Source organism: Chrysochloris asiatica, unplaced genomic scaffold (genome assembly GCF_000296735.1).
Source record: "Chrysochloris asiatica unplaced genomic scaffold, ChrAsi1.0 scaffold00077, whole genome shotgun sequence".
In the NCBI taxonomy this organism is placed as follows: Eukaryota; Metazoa; Chordata; class Mammalia; order Afrosoricida; family Chrysochloridae; genus Chrysochloris; species Chrysochloris asiatica.
Window position 1 is genome coordinate 3,763,174 of NW_006408595.1, and position 22,111 is coordinate 3,785,284.

Here is a 22,111-nt window from a genome sequence, read left to right on the forward strand (position 1 = left end):
CTTACTGTGCCAGTGATTTACACGGTTTATTGTACTTAATCATTGTAACACTACAATACTGGTATTATTGTTCCTATTGTTCCTATACAGAGGAGAAATGAATACTTAGAGAGGTTAAGCTATTAGTAAATGGAAAATGTCAATTCTAGATCTTCATGATTGTTACATACAACTAAGGTGCTTTCCAAGCAATACTTACTGAGAAAATTTTATATTGTTTTGTGAGTTTTAGCTTTGAATGAAATCAAGTTTAATATAAATCTCTAAAGAAGGAAGCCACCTTTCTCTAGGTATTTACAGATTTTAGACATATATCTTTAAGTTCAAACATAAAATATTTATATTTCTTAATAGGTTGTTGTTAAGTTCTTAAGTACCATGGAGTAGGTTCCAATTAATAGAATTTCCGAGGAGCGACTGGTAGATTTGAACCACTGGCCTTGTGGTTCAAATTGACCTTGTGGTCCTGTGCTTATTCACACCAGGACTCCAAAATATTTTTATATCTATAGTATAATTGGAGTTCTGGCGTGATGCTGTAGGATAAGCATTGGACTGTTAACCACAAGGTTATACAGGCTTGCTGTGAATTGGAACTGACTTTGTTGTTGCTATGTGCCATCGAGTTGGTTCTGACTCATAGCGACCCTGCATAGGAGGAGCAGCTAATGCACTTAAACTGCTGACCTTGTGGTTCAAACCTACCTTGCAGTCCAGTACATTAATCTGCAGTGCCACACCAGTACTCCTAGAACTGATTAGACAGCACTTAACAACAAGTAATAATTATGAACATGTGAATTAAGTAATGAGAAAAGGGCTGCATCCAAGGAAGTTAAGTAAATTGTATTCAGCTGAGGCCTTACCTATGAATTCATTGTCTTTTAGAGGTTCCATAACATAGCACAAGATGATTTGCTGAATTTAAAATTTCACCCTCTAGGAAATGTTTTTTGATACAAATATTGCAATTGAGTTCCAGGTCCTCCTTGTTCATAAACTATTATTATAATTTCATTTTTAAGGACTATTGTGGCAGTGAAAACGGCACATTCCGTGTTTTAACTGAAAGTGTCCCTTGCTGTGAAGATGGGCTTACATGCTCAAGAAAAATTGTAGTTGCTTTTAAGGTACAGAACAATTTCTATTTATTTCTTTTTTTTTCATGCAGATTAAGAAAAGTCAAATAAAACAGATGTTATTTTAGTGATTCTTTTCAATTCTTTTTATTTATAGAACCAGAATGTTGTTTTGCAAGATGGTAAAGTTACAGCAGTCAAAACTGCAGAAAGTAAGGAATGTGGAATCAGTGAAAACACATATTCCATTCATACCGTTGGTTTGTACTTGATTCTGAAATTTGTATCTGGAATAACTCTGATTTGGGACAAAAATACAAGAATCTCTGCTATATTGGATCCACGCTGGAATGTATGTACATTACTAATAAGCGATTAATGGGGAAGCAAAATCATTTCTTTTATTAAAAATTAAAGATGGGTGTTCAAAGGTAGTGAGTGGGAGGGTGGTGAATGGCAGATTACTGATATAGTAACAAACCTTTCACCTTCACTTAAGCTTAGAAATATAATAGTTATACAAAGATAAGAGATTCTAATAAAAATGTAGTCAAATTAAATTATTGTGGTATAACCATATTTGATTATTTGTGGTTATCACATGGTATGATTTAGAAGTAGTTGGTATATATGAAATTTAGTGTATTCCACAGAGAAAATATTCTAAAATACTAGAGTCTGAATATATATAATTTAAAGCTAGCTAATATAATTATTTCTTATTTCTTAATTTTACTTGATACTAGATAATTTTGCAACATAGGATACCAGATTAAATGAGAATAGAATCTTATCCAGGAATTCTGGTTTCTTCCCAAAATTTAGAATTTAAAATAGACTCATGATACAGTAAGAAATTGTGATATCTTTATCTTTTATCTCTATCTATCTATCTATCTGTCTGTCTGTCTGTCTGTCTGTCTGTTGGTCTGTCTATCAAGGTTAAGAAAAAATCTTACAAACAGAACAAGGGGTTACTAAAAAGTTATGTAGTGGAGTGGTGTTTTTCAAACTCTATGCTGAACAAATAATCTGAGAAGCCAGATTATATGAAGAACACGGAGTCAGGATTAGAGGAAGACTCTTAACAGCCTACAATATGCAGATGATACAAACTTGCTTACTGAAAGTGAAGGCAACTTGAATCACTTACTGATGAAGGCCAAAGACTACAGCTTTCAACTTGGAATACACCTTAACATAAAGAAAACACTCAAGACTGGACCAATAAATAGCGCCATGATAAATGGTGAAGAAATTGAAGTTGTGATTCTACTTGAATCAGCAATTTATGCCCATGGAAGCAGCAATGAAGAAATTGAACAGCATATTGCATTGGGAAAGTCTGCTACAAAACACTGGTTTGAAGTGTTAAAAAGCAAAGATGTCACTTTGATGATTAACAGACTCCTGACTCAAGCCATGATCTTTTTAGTCATCTCTTACTCATGTAAAAGCTGGACAATGAGAAAAGAAGATGGAAGGAAAATTTGTGCATTTGAATTGTGGTATTGATAAAGAATATTGAATATACCTTTGATTACCAAAGAACTAACAAATCCATCTTGGAGGAAGTACAAACAGAATGCGCCTTAGAAATGAAGATAATAAGACTTTGTCTTGCTCATGTTAGATATAGCATCAAGAAAGACCAGTCTCTAGAAAAGGCATCACATTTGGTAAAGAGTCCGCAACATCTAGAACTCCTCTATGATATGAATTGACTTGTGACTGCAATGATGAACTCAAACATAAGAATGATTGTGAGGATGACCCTGTACCACACACTGTTTTGTTTTGTTATATAAAAGGTCTCCAAAAGTTAGAGATGACTCAGTGGCAACTAACAGTAACAACATCTGTCATCTATCTTTCTAGTATTTCTATCTATCTATCTATCTATCTATCTATCTATCTATCTATCTATCTATCTATCTATTTATCAATAGTTGTGAGATAAAGGACTTAATTTTATTCAAAATAAATACCAAACTTTAATTTTTTAAAAAGTTTCCCTTTTGGATCTATACAGGGCAAAGTCTGTGGTCTTTGTGGAAATAACAATGGGGATCTTAAGGATGATTTCACAACTAGATATTCATCATTAGCTGCTGGACCACTGGAATTTGGAAATAGTTGGAAAACAAGTCAAGAATGTTCAGACACAGTAGCTCAAACTTTCCCATGTGATTCAAATCCATACTGCAAAGCCTGGGCTGTACAGAAATGTGAGATAATCCGGGACGTCACCTTCAGAGACTGCCACAACAAGGTAGCACTGTTCTGAAAGCAATGACTTGCACAGATTTTTCTCCCAGAGACTTACGTTCTATTCTCGGCCTAGGTTGATCCCATTGCTTACTATGATGCTTGTATTGAAGAAGCCTGTGCATGTGACATGGAAGGAAAGTATCTTGGATATTGCACTGCTGTCGCTATGTATGCAGAGGCATGCAGCGCAGTTGGTGTCTGTATCCCATGGAGAAAGCCAAATCTCTGCCGTAAGTAAACTATATCATTGTTCCTTAATAAAAAAGTAATTAGATAGAATTGATATGGTAGATCACCAATGTGTCTTCCATATTTTCTGTACAGTATTTGTTCTTGGACCTGAAAGGGTGTAAAAATATATTAATAAATTCTTTAAAGCAGAATTAGGTGGAGTTGGGGGGGGGGTACCCATACTAATAGGACAGCATGTGACACAGAGCTTCAAGTTCAGTTTTCATTTTCACCATCCTTGTGTTTATAAGAAGTAAGTATAGAATGCTAATGGAAAATACTTCTTATTTATTTATACTTAGATGAACTATTTGTTTATACTTAGATTTATACTTAAATGAGGTATTTATCTACCTTGGTACACTCACACATCCCTAAATGTGTACTTTACATAGGATTTTTGGTTCAAGTTCTTACACATATTTCGTATTAAAAACTTTTATAGAGCCCCATTGAAGATGAACCTTAAATTGAATATAAACAAAATCTTTATATATGTAGAATGTAATAACCTTTATAGAAATCATGTGACTCTTTTCACCCCAAAGGAAGGCATTCTGAGAGAAAATATAATGAAATGGGAAGTGCCCAAATAAAAATCTCATTTTATTTGATTTAGTATGCAAAGCATTATATCAAACTGAAACCTTTGTTTACCTCATTTGGGGATTACTTTTTAACATATTAAATAAGCATAATTTTCCCAGAGGCTTATTTTACCTATTTCTGTTTTAATATTAAAGTCAGGAATCTAGTTTAAGATCTAAAGAATCTCAAGATGGGAAAATTGTTAACATTTCCACATCAAGCTCACTTAAGTCTGTGGTGTCAAAGGAAAGCGCTATTCTGAATTCTCTATGTTTCCCTTTTCTGGGTGAATCTGCCCAGATTCAAATGTAGAAAAATTTTGACTTATTAGGTAATTTAGGTAACACAACCAAAAACTTTTTAAATAAGACAGAACAGTTTACTTTAACTCTGCTTATTACTAATATCATTCAAAATCATTTTTTAAATGCCTGCATTTGAAAATGAAGGTTGAAAATTGTCGTAGAATGAGTGGGAATCATTTGCTATCATTCCATTGCAGCTGTGTACTGTGATTACTACAATGCACCTGGGGAATGCAACTGGCATTATGAGCCCTGTGGGACAGTCACTGCAAAAACATGCAAAGATCGGGTCATTGGACAGAAATTTTCTGCACTTTTAGAAGGTAAGGTGTATTTTAATAATATATATGAAGCAGTGTAAACAATATTGATCTTTTAAGAATGGGAAATGTTATACGTTTCTCTCACTTCGGTATCTTACACTTTGTAATTTAATGAAGTTGTTATATTTATTATGACATTTATATCACTATACTAGGAGCATTTTCTTTAGATATAAATGATCTGTTTAATAAAAGCAAGGGAAAGAGAAAAAAGAGAGAGAGCAAGGGCAAGTAAGAGAAAAGGAGAGAGAGAGAGAGGTGATCTGTCAATCTTTATACCTCTCATTAGGCAACGCAGTTTGGAGAGAATGCAGTTTCAGCAAGTAACATATCATAAAGTCTCACCTGAATAGAGTCTAATTAGCTATATCCCACACTTCACAGCATTTTTTCCTCTTTTAATATTATATATTTTAAGAGAGAATGTAATTAGTGTCAAGAAAACAAGCTGATGCAAAAACTTTCCAGAGGTCATATCTGTGTTAAACCTTGGCTTTGGAAAGTTACAGACTATTTTGCTACGACTTTTCTAGCTTCATCTACCTTTCAATAATTAGATATTTAGAATTGACTTTCAACTTTTTAATTATTATTTACATATTTATCAAAGACATATTATGTTCAATACTGTACCCATAATTAAACCAGCAATTCATCTAAAAAGTAGTTTAGGAGACATTTTAGGAAAACATGCAAACAGTCAAAATTAGTAAACACAGGCTGGCCTTTCATTGCAGAAGCCTCTGACTCCTGTTTTGTTCATATATTTTCATTATGAGTATGTTACCTTGCTATTATCTACATCAGTTCTTGAAATCATGTAACTTAAAAAAATATATAGTCATATCCCTCTCAGTATGATTGTTTTGGTCACCCTTCAAAATGAATGCTGCCTAGATATTTTCAAAGACTGGTAATGCTTGATACATATGAGTAGTCATCTATAGTATAGTATAGGACGATGAGTTTCAGTAAAGTAGAGCTGAACTGTGGGTCATTTTACATACAGGTTGCTATGCTAAGTGCCCAGAGAGTGCTCCCTATTTGGACGAAAACACGATGAAATGCGTCAGTTCATCAGAATGCAGCTGCTTCTATAATGATATCATACCAGCTGGGGGAGTTATCCAAGACAATTGTGGAAGAACATGGTATATGCCCTTCTAAATTTCCAATAAGCAATTGGATTTGTTTTATTTTCATTTAGAATTACGCTTGAGTGTGTGTGAGTGTGTGTGTGTGTAGATATTGATAAAGATACAGATATAGTCATATACTATTATTGTTAAATGTCGTCAAGTTGGTTCGAACTCATAGTGACCCTGTATACATTTCCAAGGAGTGGCTGGTGAGTCTGTTTCACCAACCTTGAGGCTCAAACCAACCTTGTGGTTGAGTGCTTATCTTGTAGTGCCACACCAGAACGCCATGTGTATATACATGGTGGCTGTTGTGTGTCATCTAGTCAGTTCTGACTCACAGTGATCCTGTATAGGGTTTCTAAGGCTATAAATCTTTACAGAAGCAGAAAGCCTCATCTTTGAGACTTTCTGGTAGAGTTGAACTTCTGACCTTTCAGTTAGCAGCCCAGCTTGTAATCAGCTATGCTAGCAGGGCTCCGTATCTGTCTGTCTTTATCTTTATCTATCTATTTAGCTAAAGTTTAAAAGATAATAGAATTTTTCCCTAAATTTTTTGAAACCCCTTCATATATTCATATATATATATAAAACAAGTCCTGTGGTGATGCTATAGGGTCAGCTCTGGACTACTAACTATAAGGCTTGGCAGTTCAAACTCACCAGCCACTCATCAGAAACCCTATACAGGGTCTCTGTGAGTCAGAACTGATACAACAGCACTTAACAACAACAATATTTATTACCCTCATATAAAAATGAAAACCCTCACAACTTCCATATATATAAATTCTTACCCTGTCCTTTCTAAATGAGAAGTCCAGATTTAGGTACAGTTTATGTCAGTTATGTAAATAATTTTGTATTGCAGAAACCCCACAGACCAATATGGGCAGCTTGCTAAAACCTTATACCTAATAATACAGAGAAGAGAACAGAAAACTCACTATGTAATTTTAGATGAAGCAAAGTTTTAATTTTATAAATAGGAGATTATGTTTACAGGCTCTCAAACGTTCACTGGAATGAAATAAAAGAGGTTATATTAGAACAGTGTGGCCATCAAAAAACTTCATCATTGAAACTGACAGTCTAAGAATTAACTTTACAACTTGCAAACCATTCTTTTAGGCTTCAAGAACTTTTAAGTGGAATGACTGAGGGAAACAGTACCTGGAAAAAATGAATTGAGAGTATGATCTTGAAGGGGGGAAAAATCTCTTTTACTTGGTTCTGTTTTGGTCTTTCTTCTATTTATTTTTATTTATGTGACACATTGTCATTAGGAATCAAAATGTCAACCTCATTCTTGTGTTTTTTGACTTTCAGCTATTGTATTGCAGGGGAGTTGGAGTGCAATGGTGAGTCATTATATTTTATTCTAGTTGTTTAGAAAAGATAAGTTAAGGAACTACTGGCTATCCAGCCAACTCATAGAGATCCTAAAGCATAGAGTAGAACTGACCCAGAGGATTGCCAAGGTAGTAAATCTTTATAGACACAGACTGTCAACCTTTTTCCCATGAAACAACTGGTGGGCTCAAAGTGCCAACCATGCAGTTAGCAGCCAAGCACTTTAACTACTGCACCACAAGGGTGGCACCAGAGAAGAAGGTACTTAATGTATTAGAGGACTCCTCTGTCCCATTGGACAATCCCATCTTAGTGTGATTGTTTGGGTCTTTCTTTAAAATGAATGCTGTCAATGTATCCCCAGTAACAGGCTGGTTGAGTAATGGCTGATATGCAAGGGTATTTCTACTGTATATGTACCGTTACCTACTTGTAGGTTCTGGGGACTAAGGAAGTAAGGAACCAGTCCAAATATTTTAATGAAGAAATGGAGTGGATGTTGATAAGCAATACAGAAAGAATGAAATAATCAAAGGGTCACTTACAAGGAACACATATCTTTAAACTAAATCTCAGTGAACTTCAAAGAAATACATGCACTGTATATTTTTCAGTATTAGAAATTGTGAGAACTAAAAGATAGATGACTTATAGACAACTTGAGATCTAGATTCCGTTCAAGATTTTTTATTATCAATAATAGTAATTTATGATTATTTTCAGATACTGCAACAAATTCAACATTTACAGGTAAAATCTTTATGTTTTAAATGTGTACCTGTAGGTTTGTTTGTGTGTGCGTCTCATTCTTTGTAGTTACACATGAATTTGTGTCAGTGAAAGATATATTGGTAAATATATAAAACTTTTAAAATTAAAATGAGTAGTTACTAGGAAATGTCTAAATATTATTCCATTATATTCCTTTAATTAAGATAGGAATATGATTATAACACATAATATATTACATGTAATTATTAGTTAAATATCATCAGCCAAAATGCTTTTTTTTATAATGGCCAGAATTTTGGAATGAAATAGAAGATAGTTGTCTCCTGGGAAGTTAGTATTTGTACATTATGATCATATTGGGGATGTTTTATAAACATGGAAATCCAAATAGTTAATTTAGTTTTCTAAAATCATGAAAGTTGTTGTTGTTAAGTGCTGTTGAGTCAGTTCAGACTCATAGCGACTCATAGGGTTTCCAAAGAGTGTCTGCTGAGTTTGAAACATCAAACTGACCTTGCATTCCAATGCTTTATCCCACAGTTCCACATCAGGAGTCCATTTAAGATTTAGGGCCATTTTAATTGTGCCCACTGGAAAATTCTTACAAAATGTAGTTTAGCTTTAGTTTGGAGAAATTAATGTATTAGCAATAAATCTATACCTGTGGTGTGGTTGCTGCAATACCCTTTACACATTTCTGTCTTGTGTGATTACAGGGGAATATTATTTCCTGCTGGGTGATATTTGGAGATGGCATAAATTAAAAGCACAGTATATTAGAAACATTAGGTTTTGATAATGCATTTAAAAGATGAGGCTTTCTGCTCCCATAAGATTTACAGCCTCGGAAACCCTGTTCAGGGTCGCTATGGGTCGGAACCGACTCGACGGCATTTAACCACAACAATATAACTTTAAGTTCTTTGAAATTGCTTTTATTTTAGTTAACATTGGCCACTTACCCTAAAACCTGTGAGCTTGGTAGATTCATATGATAAGCACTGGACTGCAAATCACAAAGTTCAGAGTTGGAGCTGCCAGACACTACCTGGTAGAAATATAAGGATTTCTGCTCCAGTGAACTTTTAAAGCCTAGGAAACCAAATACAGGGTCACTATGAGTTGGAATCAACTGTAGGGTACTTAACAAAAACAGCAACAACCTTAAAATGTAGATAGTACATGTCAAGTACTGAACCTAATTTCTTGGTTTGTAAATGGAGACCTGGTGTGGTACTGTAGGATACACACTGAATCACATGGTCCTTTAGAATTGCAAGATCAACAGTTCAAACTCACCAGCTGCTCCTTGGAAACCCTATCTATACAGGGTCACTATAAGTAGGAAATGACTCAATAGAATTTAACAACAACAAATAGCTCTTATAAAGTTCCTGTGATTAAGTGGTATTAGCAGAAATAGTTATTTTGGGTAGATATAAATAAAAATAAAATTGTATTTGTATTATTTTAAATGAAAAATTATGTTGTCATTTGATTTCTGCATACAAATTTAATCTATGTTTTATTTTATTTTATGGTAACATTTCTTAAACTGAATTTCCCAGCAGAAATTACTTATTCTCACAAATAATGTTCTCTTAAACAGTTTCTACTACAAGAGCTACCTCAGTATTAAGCACAGAGACAGGTAAGATGCCTTTTTTTAAGACTGCTAAATTTCGTAGCAAATTTAATTTTCAACTCTAGCATTTTGGCCCTTTTTCAAATGTCATTTTCTATTTATTCATTTCTTAAATGCCAATGCTAAGTAGTATCAGGATCTATATAGAATTGTAATGTTAATAAACATCCTACCTAAGTAGAAAAAGAATGTTCTGCATACTATTATTGAGTTAAAACATTTTATAGTGAATTGGATGAAGGTTTACAGAGCAGATCAGTTTCCTGTTTAACAATTTATGCACATGTTGTTTCATCTTATTGATTGCAGCCCCCACACTACAACATCATTTATCTCACTTCCTCCCTTGTTTCCTGTTTCCATCCTCCTTCTTTTCTAACACTTCTGAACTGTGCCCTTGGGCAAATGCTGCCCTTTGGACACCAATTGGTTGATTATTCTAAAGTGTGCATACCTCCCTTGTGTTAACATTTGCCTTAGAAACCTGCCTATAGTTTGGCTGAAAACTGAATCTTTGTTTGATTTCATTTCTAGATCTGATAGGTGACTAAGGGCTATAGCCTCAGAGGTTTCACCAATCTCTATTCAACAAGTAAACCTTGTTTGGTTTATGATTTTGAGTTTTGTTCCATATTTTTCTCCCATTCTGTCTAGGCCTTTCTAATATGATCCTTTATGGAAATGTTGGTAGTTGGTAGCTAGGTACCATCTGATTCTGGTCTCAGGGCCATGGAGACTGATGTTCACATGGTCCATTAACCCTTTGGGCTAATTGTTTCCATGCGTCTTCAATTTTCTTCACTCTTCTTTCCTCTGGACAGGGAGAGACCAATAATTGCACTTTACATGGCCACTCACAGTTTTTCAGAACCCAGTCATTACTCACCAAAGTAGAATGTAGAACACTGTCTTCTGTTATGCCATGTGATCCTGGTGTCTCCCAAGATTATGAGCTTATCTATGTTAAAGTTTTAATAGAGTTTACAATTTGTTTTTTAACTTGTGCAGAATAATTTTAATTAAAGCAGTGACCAACGGAATACAAAGTATACTATGAGACATAAATATCTATAATATTTGTTTTATTTGTTCATTTATTTTCATTCTAGAGATTTACAAACACATCTTTTTAAATACTCTAAACTTGTTTTTCCAGTACTATTTTAACATACATTTCCAATATTTTTTTTTCTCGGTGTAGCAATGACACTGGTCACAAGAACCCCTGACACAGGTAAACCATAACTTCTAACTACAACTGAATTTAAACAAAATCTCCTTTTTAAGTATTGCAGCTTGATAATTCCAAATGAAATGCACATGGTATTTAAAGAATGTGTTAGTGGAAACATTAGGAGAAAATTTTTTACAATATGATCCAAGTTTTGTGATCTTTTACTTATTATCTCTAGATTTAAAACTTTAATTTCACTTATTTAATAAAATTTCTCAGAAACATTAGTTTTAACCTAATTCATTTTATATGTGACTATAGATGTTCTCAGAAGTATCATTTTCCCCCTACAAAAAACTTACTTTGTTTTCTCTTGTTTTCTGAAACTCAGCAGCATACATTCCAGAAATTACAACATCAAACACTGCAACAATAGGTAGGTGAATTAGAAAACCTGTAAATGCCTAATAAAAATCAATTTTTTTTTTCCTAAAACAAATTTAGAGCAACTAGATATTAGAATCACCATCAATCTTATACTTTTGAAATACTTAGCTATAAGTTTTCTCTCTAATCATCCAAACAATGTTCCTAGTTCAGTTTGTCATTTCTACCTAAACTTTAAAACGCATTAAGTAGGTTTCTGTGTCTTAAACATGAAAGAAAATGTAGAAAGAGAAGAACTTGAACAGCGCAGCTAACCAACAATTTATCACAGTGTCTCCATATCATATTTTTGTGAGTAGTAGAACCTTCCTCTGTTAAAACTAATTATAAGTTTACAAAGAAAAATTAACCACCAATATTTATTTTGCTCAATTTAAGATTCACACCTATAATTTGAACTGTCATTTCTTTCTAAGGGCCTAAATGTTTGAGAAAATGGCTAATAGAGTTAGGATTGCCTCTTTATGATTTTTGCTATTTCATTGGAGCAATATTTCTCTTTTTCCTTATATTTATTAATTTCCTTAGTTTAAATTTTAAGTTCCTTGAGAGCACAGTTTGCCATATTTGTATTGCCAGTTGTATCTCATACCAAGTTATATAATAATTAATACTCAGGAAATATTTGTCAAATTAATACATGGCTCTTTTTTCTCCCTATTGAATATTGATAAACCAGAGTTTTATATTTGGTCAAATAATTTCCAGTGAAGGTTAGATATTATTATATTGATAAATCCTTGTAATTTATATATTTCACTCATGAGAGCAAATATTCCTTCTCTAGAAGTCAAACATATAATGTAAAACCAAGATGGTTCAGCACTGGACAGCTAGCCGCAAGGTTGGTGATTCAAACCCACCACCCACTTCTCGAAAATCCTATCAAGGGTCACTATGAGTCAGAACTGACTCGGGGACACTTAACAACAACAAAATATACAATTGTGATGATAACATTGGCTCTATTTTATAAATCTTAGTGTTATTTGATTTTTTGGTAATTAATACATTACTTATATGCAATAGTCAAATATATATCTTACAGTCTCTACCACCATAGTATGTAATATTATCAAAAGAATTCCAAACAAAATTGTTTAGTTTTTAACAAACGCCCTTGCGAGTGATATTATTAGCAACACGTAACTCAGTTGACCCTTTCAATGTTAAAGTTAGAAAAAGTGACAAAATGCAGACATGTTTTTATTCATTCTGTATGTTGTTAAGTGCTGTCCAGTCAGTCCTGACTCATAGCGACTCGTGTAAGGTTTCCTAGGAGTGGCTGGTGAGTTTGAACTGCCAACACTGTGGTTCAAACCAACTTTGTGCTTATCCTATAGCACCACACCAGGCATATGTATATATATACCTATATACATACATATATATTGTTGTTAAGTGCCGATGAGTCAGTTCCAACCCACAGCGACCCTTTGGAGGATTTCTGAGGAGCGGCCAGTAAGTTAGAACCGCCGACCTTGGAGTTCAAACTGACCTTTCAGTCCAGTACATTAATCTGAAGCACCACATCAGGACTCCAAATATCTGGACTGCTATGTATATACAAGGTGGGCACTATGAGTCAGAACTGACTCCATGACACTAACAACAGCAACAATATATATATGAGGATAGTAGTCAGAAGACTATCACAAAACAGCAGATGTGTATGTATTGATAATTTTATTCTGAAGTGCTAAATGATAAAAGTGTATTGAATTCCTAGTTTGTATTTTCCATATACGAATGAGGCATTTTAGGTTAAGGCACACTAATATATACATATTTTTTGTGTGTGCTAAATTCATTCAACGAGTATCACTGCAAAGTAAAAATAAAATGGTTTTGAATGGTTGCTTTTGGTGGTGGTGGTTATGTGCCACTGAGACAGTTCTGATTCCTAGTGACTCTGTATAGGGTTTCTGAGGCTGTAAATCATTATAGTATGGCACACTGTATGATAAGCACTCGAGTGATAACCACAAGGTCTGCAGTTCAAACCCACTAGCTACTCTCAGAAACCCTATACAGCATTGCTATGTGTCAGAACTAGTTGAATGGCACTCTCATCAACAACAAAAACAAATCTTTACAGGAGCAGAGAGCCTCATCTGTCTCCGGTGAGTGGACTTGAACTGCTGACTTTTCAGCTAGCAGCCAAATCTGTAACCCACTATGCTACCAGCGCTCCTTGGTTGCTTTTAGAAAACTTTAAAAATAAAGATCTTTTTGTGTGTGGAGCAAATTAATTGCCTTGCACAAATTTCAGGCTTGAAAATGATCTCATTTAATTTATTGACATCAGTGGTTTAAAAGATGAATAATATCTGACAGCTCATGACAAATTAATAACTAGAAAATGAATTTTTTCTTTAAGACATCTAGGGGGAAGACTTGTTAGGTCAGTGATGAAATCAAAGAATCCCAAAATAAAAGAATCCCATCACCACTAGCAATGTTCCTTGTGTGGTTGTTTTTTTTTTTTTGTCCCGAAGCAAAATATATATCAACTAAAAACATTCCAGTAAAGATTCAAGAGTTAAAGATTAGTATTTTCAGATATAAAAGAGGACACCTCATTTTAAATATGCATTGTCTCTCCATGAACTGATTATCATGGATTGAAGGGCAGCTTCTTAGACACGGCAACCTGCTTTACTTAGAAATATTGATTTATAGTTTTGGAATTCGAAATGTCATATCATTTGGATAACGTATTAATTCTTATGACTTGAATCAATGTGATGAGTGAGGTGATTTAACTTACTCGCAGCTTTTCTACTTTTATTTTCTGCTTTGTCTTGAATTTGGTATAATAACCTATACTCTTGAGCACAAAGGTGAGATGCATTTTAAAAGGAAACAGAGCAAAAGGGCAGCTTTTTGCCACTAACTTACAAAGTACTAGATCAAGTACTTCCCTGGGTCAAGTACTTTTCACTACATTCATTCTTTCCTTCATTCATGTCCTGTACCTTTAAAGGATTAGAGAAGACATTTTAAAGTTTATTCCCATAAATTCTAATCATCTGTCTCAGGAGGACAAAATGTATTCTTGCCATAAAGGAGGAGAAATGATCAGCTCCCATGAAAAATCTTAGTGATGATATGCTTGACTTTATACTCAAATGGTAAACTTTGATAGAAGTTCAGGTATAATTTCTTCCTTGCATGTATCTAAACCTTTTTGTTGAGGTAAATAGCACTTAAGTATACTTTCAAAGAATTTAGAAAAACATTATTGTTGTTGTTGTGAAGTGCCATTGAGTTGGTTCTGACCCATAGTGACCCTGTGTAGGATTTCCAAGGAGCAGCTGGTGAGCTTGCAGTTCAAACGACTTTGCAGTCTGGAGTATTAACCCACAACACCACACCAGGACTCCAGAAAAACATTATAGAAACCCACAAAAACACAAGAAAAGCAATATGAGAACTGTTATATATATCCCATTCTTGAACGCTAGTTTCTATGTAGTAAGTGGCTTCAAATGGCTAAAGTACTTTGAATGATAACTAACAAGTACTTATAGCACTAAGATGACTATTCTAATAAATGTTACTTTTAGAAGAAAAAAAGATATACAATTATAGATTTTCCCTTTTTAGATCCACAGATCTTGATACAGAGCTAGTATTAATTAAGTACTCCGATGCTTTAGGATAAGCACTTGACCTCCAGATTGGTTTGTACTGCAAGATCAGCAGTTCAAACTCACCAGCCACTCCTTGGAAACCCTATAGGATATTTAGGATTCAGAATTGACTTAATGGCACTTAACAACAACAACATTTAAAATATTTAGTTACAATCGACTCAATAATATGTCCTTTGATATAAAAAAACATTCTCTATTTTCCCCAATTAACAAATAAAGAAATGGAAGCACAAAAAGATGAAATAGAAATAACATGTTTACCGTTGCTAATGAGTGATAGAAATTTAAAATCCAGGTTGTTTTTTACACTCCAATCTTAATGCCTCTGTGCTTTGATGTTATAGAAAGAAAAAGAAAAGGTTGAATTGAATTTAAAGTCTGTCATTGCAGTACCAATATATAATTTGTAGATTCCAGGTTCAGAGTGGGACTTTTGTTATAATATGTACAGGCATATTTCAGAGCTATTGCAGGTTTGGTCCCAGACTACTGTAATAAGTGAATATTGCAGTAAAACTGAGTCGCATACTTTTTTACCCAATGTATATAAATTATGTTTATCCTTTATTATAGTCTGTTAAGTGTACAATAGCATTATGAAAAAGTTTGAAATCTTGTGACAACATGCTGTTGGAAAAATGCACCAATAGACTTGCTCACCATAGGGTTACCACAAACCTTCAACTTGTAAAAAGCACAATATCTGAAAAGCACAATAAAGCAAGGTCTAACTGTAATTAGATTACTAAGTTTCTATTAAAACTGAAAAATTAGTCAACTGTTGTTGTTAAGTGCCATGGAGTTGATTCTGACTCATAGTGACCCTGCATAGGGTTGCCAAAGAGCGGCTGGTGTGCTTGAACTTCTAACTTTGGAGTTCAAACTGACCTTACAGTCCAGTGCTTTATTCCACAGAAGCACCCAGGGCTCATCAAATGTAGGTGATCCTAATTCAGATCATTAAAAATTGGGTTTCTATTATACAAAAAATGTTGTTGTTATTGTTAAGTGCAATTAAGTGAGTTCTGACTCATAGTGACGCTGCATAGGGTTTCCGAGGCTGTAAATCTTTGCAAGAGCAGAAAGCCTCATCTTTCTCTCATGGAGTGGCTGGTAGGCTCAAACTGCCAACTTTGTGATTTGTAGTCCAGTGTTCCCTATACAACAATATGATATATTAAATGAAAATTTCCTTTTCTAAAAAACAAAACTCTCAGAATGTTAGGCTATGTTGTTGTGTTAAGTGTCATCAAGTTAGTTATAATTCTTAGTGACCCCCATATAGGGTTTCCAAGGAGCAGCTGGTGGGTTTGAACTTCTGACCTTATGGTTAGCAATCCAGTGCTTATTTTACAGAGCTACAGGATTCTGTTACAGCTATGTTGTTGTTACGTGCAGTTACGTCCATTATGACTCATAGAGACCCTTATAGGGTTTTTGAGGAGCAACTGGTGGGTTTGAACCCCCGATGTTGTGGTTAGCAGTCCAGTGCTTATCTTAAAGTGTCACACAGGATACCATTAGGTTTATATTATTTTTATTTGTTATATTCTGTTCTAAATTAGCATTGGGCAGACAGAAATGAATTGTATCTGATTATTATAGTGACACAGCTGAGTCTTGTGGGCTGTTGGCATCAGTATAATAAAAATTTGAAACCTTTCTCTTTTATTTATTAGCTGAATGATGTTTGTTTAAGTCTCTCAGAAACCCTTAGAATTTGTTTCCTTATCTGTTAAACAGGAAAGTTAATATATCTACTTTATAGAATTTGAAAAAGTAGTCAATAAATTGGTGTAGTTTAACAATATATAGTAAGAACTGAAAAAAATAAACTTTATTATCAATGATAGTTTTATGAAGAATAATTCACTATTTAAGTGGACTCAAAATTAAAAAAGGAGTTTAGTATTTTTTTCAGTAATTAATCACAAACATACTGTTTCCTGGATTAAAGTCATTTTAACAATTTAAAAAGTTTACATTTTATTCTATAATATTTTATAGAAGTGATCAATTTTATATTACCAAGTTTGATATTTATAAGGGGTAAAGTTATGAATATTCCTTAAATTTTATTTCCTTCTAGACTTTTATATTAGGAAAAATTATGGCTCTAAAGGGAAATGTAAAATAGTTTTTCTTATTAATTAAAGCAGTCTTTAACTATAAAGTATTAATTCCTGGTGTGATGCTGTAGGATAAGCCCTGAACTGCTAATCAAAGGTTGGTGGTTCAAACCCACCAGATGCTCCTTGGAAACCCTATATAGGGTCGCTATGACTTGGAACTAACTCAACCATACTTAACAACAATATGATGCATAAAAATATAATGGCAACTAGAAAATTAATTCCAAAGTCTTATTTTAAATATTAAAATTATGATGAGGTAAAAAACAATTGAACCAAGTTCACTTTGAAAATGTGTGAGGGTGGAGGTATGCAGAACTAGCTATATATTAGAAAGGTAGCTCTTTTTAACATTTAGAGGGGAGCTTCAAAAAGTTCATGGGAAAATTACATTATCTTTTAATTCTATTTTTCCACAAACTTTTTGAAACCTCCTAGTATTTTGTGATACCAAGGAAGCTGCTATAGGGTAATTCATATAGTCATGTACTTCTACATGTACGTTCATTTGCAATTAATGGAAAAATTCACTGAAATCATAATGGCTGTGTATGCTCTTAATGAGAACAGTGATGCTTTAAAAAAATCTATGAGTTTTGGGAATTAAACCATGAACAAAAGTCGATTCTCATATATTACTGCTAGTAAAGGCTTATCCCTACTTTTATTGCTGTATCAACAATTTCAGACTTACATCTTCCGAAGTTCACTCGTGGAAAAAGGGAGCTATATCATAGTAGCCTGACTGGTATGTACTCCAATCTGTGACTAGTTCAGATATTGCTAATGACCCTGATAAAAGATGGGTCCTTCAGATCTTCTTTGGAGCCCGTTGCCCTATTGTTGTTGTTAAGTGCCGTCGAGTCAGTTCCGACTCATAGCAACCCTGTATAGGGTTTCCAAGGAGTGTCTGGTGAGTTTAAACTACTGACTTTGTGGTTCAAACCGACCTTTCGGTCCAGTGCTTTATCCCACAGCACCACACCAGGACTCCCAATTAGCCATGCCAATTACAAGGAAAGGTTCATGAATGTATGCCTTGTACATATGTTAAAAATGGCAACATGTGCACTAACATATATGGGGTGTGATTGTGCTTCTCTCTGAATAAGCTGATCAGAGCATATTCAGATGCGAAACTGTGGTTAGCATTGTGTTCTACTTCTTATAATACTGCCTTCTAATTAAATGTAATTGTCTTCAATTTTAAAATACTCAGATTGGGATGATTGGAATTTCTTAAAGGTTACATCTACATTGGAATAAAAAAACTGAAAACCTTTTGAAGTGGAAGGTTTATCCTGCAACATCATTATAATCTTTTGTGTTTTTTTTTGTTTTGTTTTGTTTTTTTTAACTTGAACTGGGTGAAGGTTTAAAGAGCGGATCATCAGTTTTACATTCAACAAATCATACACACTTCATTTTATCTGATTGCAATCTCCTCAATATAAAACATAATTATCAGCTTGAAGATGTCTGTGGTTTATGGCATAGTGTCTTTCTGTACTACACTGGCACTTCTATCAGCAAGACATTTTAGTTAAAATGCCCAGGTCTTGAATTTGTCAATGAGAATAAATAGCAAGATCTGGGTTGGGTTGATACTGATTTTGATAACACTCTCAATTAAAGTTTTATACTAACTAGAGAATTTCCAAACAATAACACTGATTTTGAAATATTTCACATCAACTTCAAAAAATCGATTTAGTGTGCATATAATGTATCCATTTTGTAAAACAATCTGGGGAAACAGCATATTTTATTAGTTACTTGGATACTGCATTCTAATTTCTAATATTTCCACACACACACACACACAAATTAAGTACTGAACTGCTAACCAAAAGGTTGTATCACAAGCTGTTCCACAGGAGAAAAACATGTTATTCTATTTCTGTCAAGATTTACAGCCTTGGAAATCAAATAGAGTAGTTCTACTATTTCCTGTAGGGGCCATGATGAGTCAGAATCAACTTAATGGCAATGAGCTCATTTAAAAAAAAAAAGAAAGAAAAGAAGAAGAAAAAAGAAACCGCAAGAGATATGCTATATTGTATAGATGAAACAATACGTAAAGAGCTTTTTGGTCACATGACTTGGTACTAGACAACTTAGATTGTAGCCTCAGGTTGATTACTAACCAGCAAGTGAATTAATAAAATTGATTAAATTTTTAACCCAATTTTTGATACACAAATTCACATAACTCTTTGATTCCACTCATTCATTCTATTGGTAAATACTTTTCAAACATCTATTATGTGCTAGTGTGGCACTGTGGGTTAATGAACTGGACTACAAGGTTGGTTTGAACCACTGGATCAGCAGTTCAAGCTCACCAGCAGCTCCTCGGAAACTCTATACAGGGTTGTTATGAGTCAGAACCAACTCGACAGCATTTAACAACAAGAAACAACAATTATGTACAAAGAGGGTGGTGCTGTAGGTTAAATGTTGAGATGCATACCAGGAGGTTCAAGCCACAAACCACTCCATGGAAGAGTGAAGGTCAGTAAGAGATTATATGAGAGATTCTTTTTCTTAATTGTGAAACACTATAAAATTTTAAGGACTGCTGGTGTGGCGCTTTAGTATCAGTCTGGACTTCCAGTCACAAGGTTGGCAGTTCAAACCCATGAGCTGCTCCTTGGAAACCCTATACAGGGTCACTATAAGTCAAAACTGACTGAGTGAAAGGCACTTAACAACAACAATAAAATTGTACAGTGACAATCTCAATAACATGAACAATAGAATTCCAGGTAAGTTCAATGCAAATGAAGACTAGAATTCAGAAAATACCTGGATATTTATTATTCTCGCCCACCAGTTGCTCCATGGAAGAAAGCTGTGGCAGTCTGCTTCCTTAAAGATTATAGCCTTGGATACCCTATGGGCAGTTCTAGTCCATCATATATGGTCCCTATGAGTCAGAATTGACTTGACTGCAGGAGGTGTTTGGTTTGAAGCAATTGAAAAAAGGTTATATATTTGAGGAGTGGTGAATTTGAAATTTTGTTTAGAAATATTAATTTGATGAATGCATACAGATGAAATATAATGAGGAAACATTGCAGGATAAAGGTTGAATACTTAATACAGTTTGATGGTAGTGGGGATAAGAAGAGCGAGTAGGTGTGAGACGTAGCCTAACTGGAAAGGAGCATGATCAACAGTAAAATCAACATATACACCATCTCAATATTATTTCTGTTCTTTTCTTTGCCTGGTTCAGTGGGATCATCAGTAGGACCAACGACTGGGGCAGGGACTCCTTCACCAGGCAGTGAAGTTACATCATCTGAAGGCAAGTCAAGATGCTTAATATATAACATAGACATGGTGCCCATGCATTGCCAACATATTATTTATAAATTTTAGAGTGAATTGCAGGTCAGCATCCTGGGATCCATCAACAGAGTATTTATTTCTCTTTTTCTCTCATTAAAATCATTCAGGCAAAACTCGGACACCGCATGAATCCGAAAGTAGCAGCACCTCTGGGAAAACTGAGACTGGAACTACAAATTCTTCACAATCAGGCAAGTCCATATGTGACATTTAAGAGTTTCCAAACACGTTCTCTTGTCACAGTTTCAGATTTAATCAGAAGGTTAAGCTATAACTAACATATTTCCTAACAGAGGGATAAGGATAAATTATTTGACTTCCATTTTCAAAAGGAACTTGTATGGCTTTTCATCAGAACAGACATAGATTACCTTATTCATGATTTCATGGATTTCAGGGACCTCAGGAGTCTCTGCTGGTCCTACCACAACCAGCCCTGGGAGTGAGGGCATAAATGGACCATCACTTACACTGACCACAGCCACAAGAAGCCAAGCAGGTAAGGAGTTTGCTCATGGAAAAATGGAATATATTGGGACCCTTCCCTATTGTAATATCTATCAATGTTGTATAGAATGGAATAAAACAAAAACAGAAAGGAGATAGGAATCCCAATAACAGGATACTTCAAATGACAAGGGAGAGCTATGTATAATAGATACTGCTTCCCTATCATTATAATAATCTGATGATTATATTGCCAAGCGTAGACATCCATATTCCAAGGTTTCACTCCAGTTAATTTAAATCTGGTGAATTCGGGTAGGGGGCACATGTAGAAACATGTCTCTATTTAACAGAGTTAGGTTATTTGGTTATTAGCCAATTTGTAGGAACAAACTAGAGGGAAAAAACTGCAAGTGGAGAAGTGTGAAAAAATACTTTAAAAAATATATTTTAAAGATTTACAGTCATATATTCTTCTGAATATAGCAAATGATTATGATATTACATTATTCTTCATTTTAACAGAAACAAATGGGCCATCAGCTGGTACTCGTTTACCATCAGCTGGTACACAGGCACCATCAGAGGGTACACAGGGACCATCACCTGTTACACCTGGATCATCAGCTAGTTCACCAGGACACTCAGCTGGTACACGTTTACCAACAGCTGGTACACAGGGACCTTCCGAGAGCACACAGGGACCATCACCTAGTACACCTGGATCATCAGCTAGTACACGTGGACATTCAGCTGGTACACAGGGACCATCAGAGAGCACACAAGGACCATCAGATAGTCCAACTGGACCATCCGCTGTTACACAGGAACCATCAGAGAGTACACGTGGACCATCAGCTAATACACTTATAACATCAGAGGGTACACAGGGATCATCAGAGCTTACACAGGGACCATCACCTGTTACACCTGGTTCATCAGCTAGTACATTGGGATCGTCAGCTGGTACACAGGGACCATCAGTTGGTACAAAGGGACCATCAGAGGGTACACAGGGACCATCAGCAGGTACAAAGGGACCATCAGCTGGTACAAAGGGACCATCAGCTAGTACAATGGGACCATCAGAGGGTACACAGGGAAAATCAGCTGGTACACGGGGACCATCAGCTAGTACAAAGGGACCATCAGCTGGAACAGAGGGACCATCAGTTGGTACACAGGGACCATCAGCTGATACACAGGCACCATCAGCTGGTACAAAGGGA

At 34.8% G+C, this 22,111-nt stretch overlaps 1 protein-coding gene across 1 annotated transcript in view; it reads left to right on the top strand.

Moving 5' to 3' along the window:
- The window catches only part of LOC102838839 (mucin-19-like), a 121,367-nt gene that overhangs the window by 58,277 nt on the left and 40,979 nt on the right, over positions 1 to 22,111 (top strand). Inside the window, exons 33-41 of the mRNA XM_006865345.1 lie at positions 1,026 to 1,130; positions 1,237 to 1,431; positions 3,112 to 3,351; positions 3,424 to 3,580; positions 4,672 to 4,797; positions 9,631 to 9,672; positions 20,543 to 20,626; positions 20,833 to 20,934; positions 21,408 to 22,054. Of these exons, the coding sequence (XP_006865407.1) occupies positions 1,026 to 1,130; positions 1,237 to 1,431; positions 3,112 to 3,351; positions 3,424 to 3,580; positions 4,672 to 4,797; positions 9,631 to 9,672; positions 20,543 to 20,626; positions 20,833 to 20,934; positions 21,408 to 22,054 (1,698 nt within the window). The remainder of the gene's footprint in view (positions 1 to 1,025; positions 1,131 to 1,236; positions 1,432 to 3,111; positions 3,352 to 3,423; positions 3,581 to 4,671; positions 4,798 to 9,630; positions 9,673 to 20,542; positions 20,627 to 20,832; positions 20,935 to 21,407; positions 22,055 to 22,111) is intronic.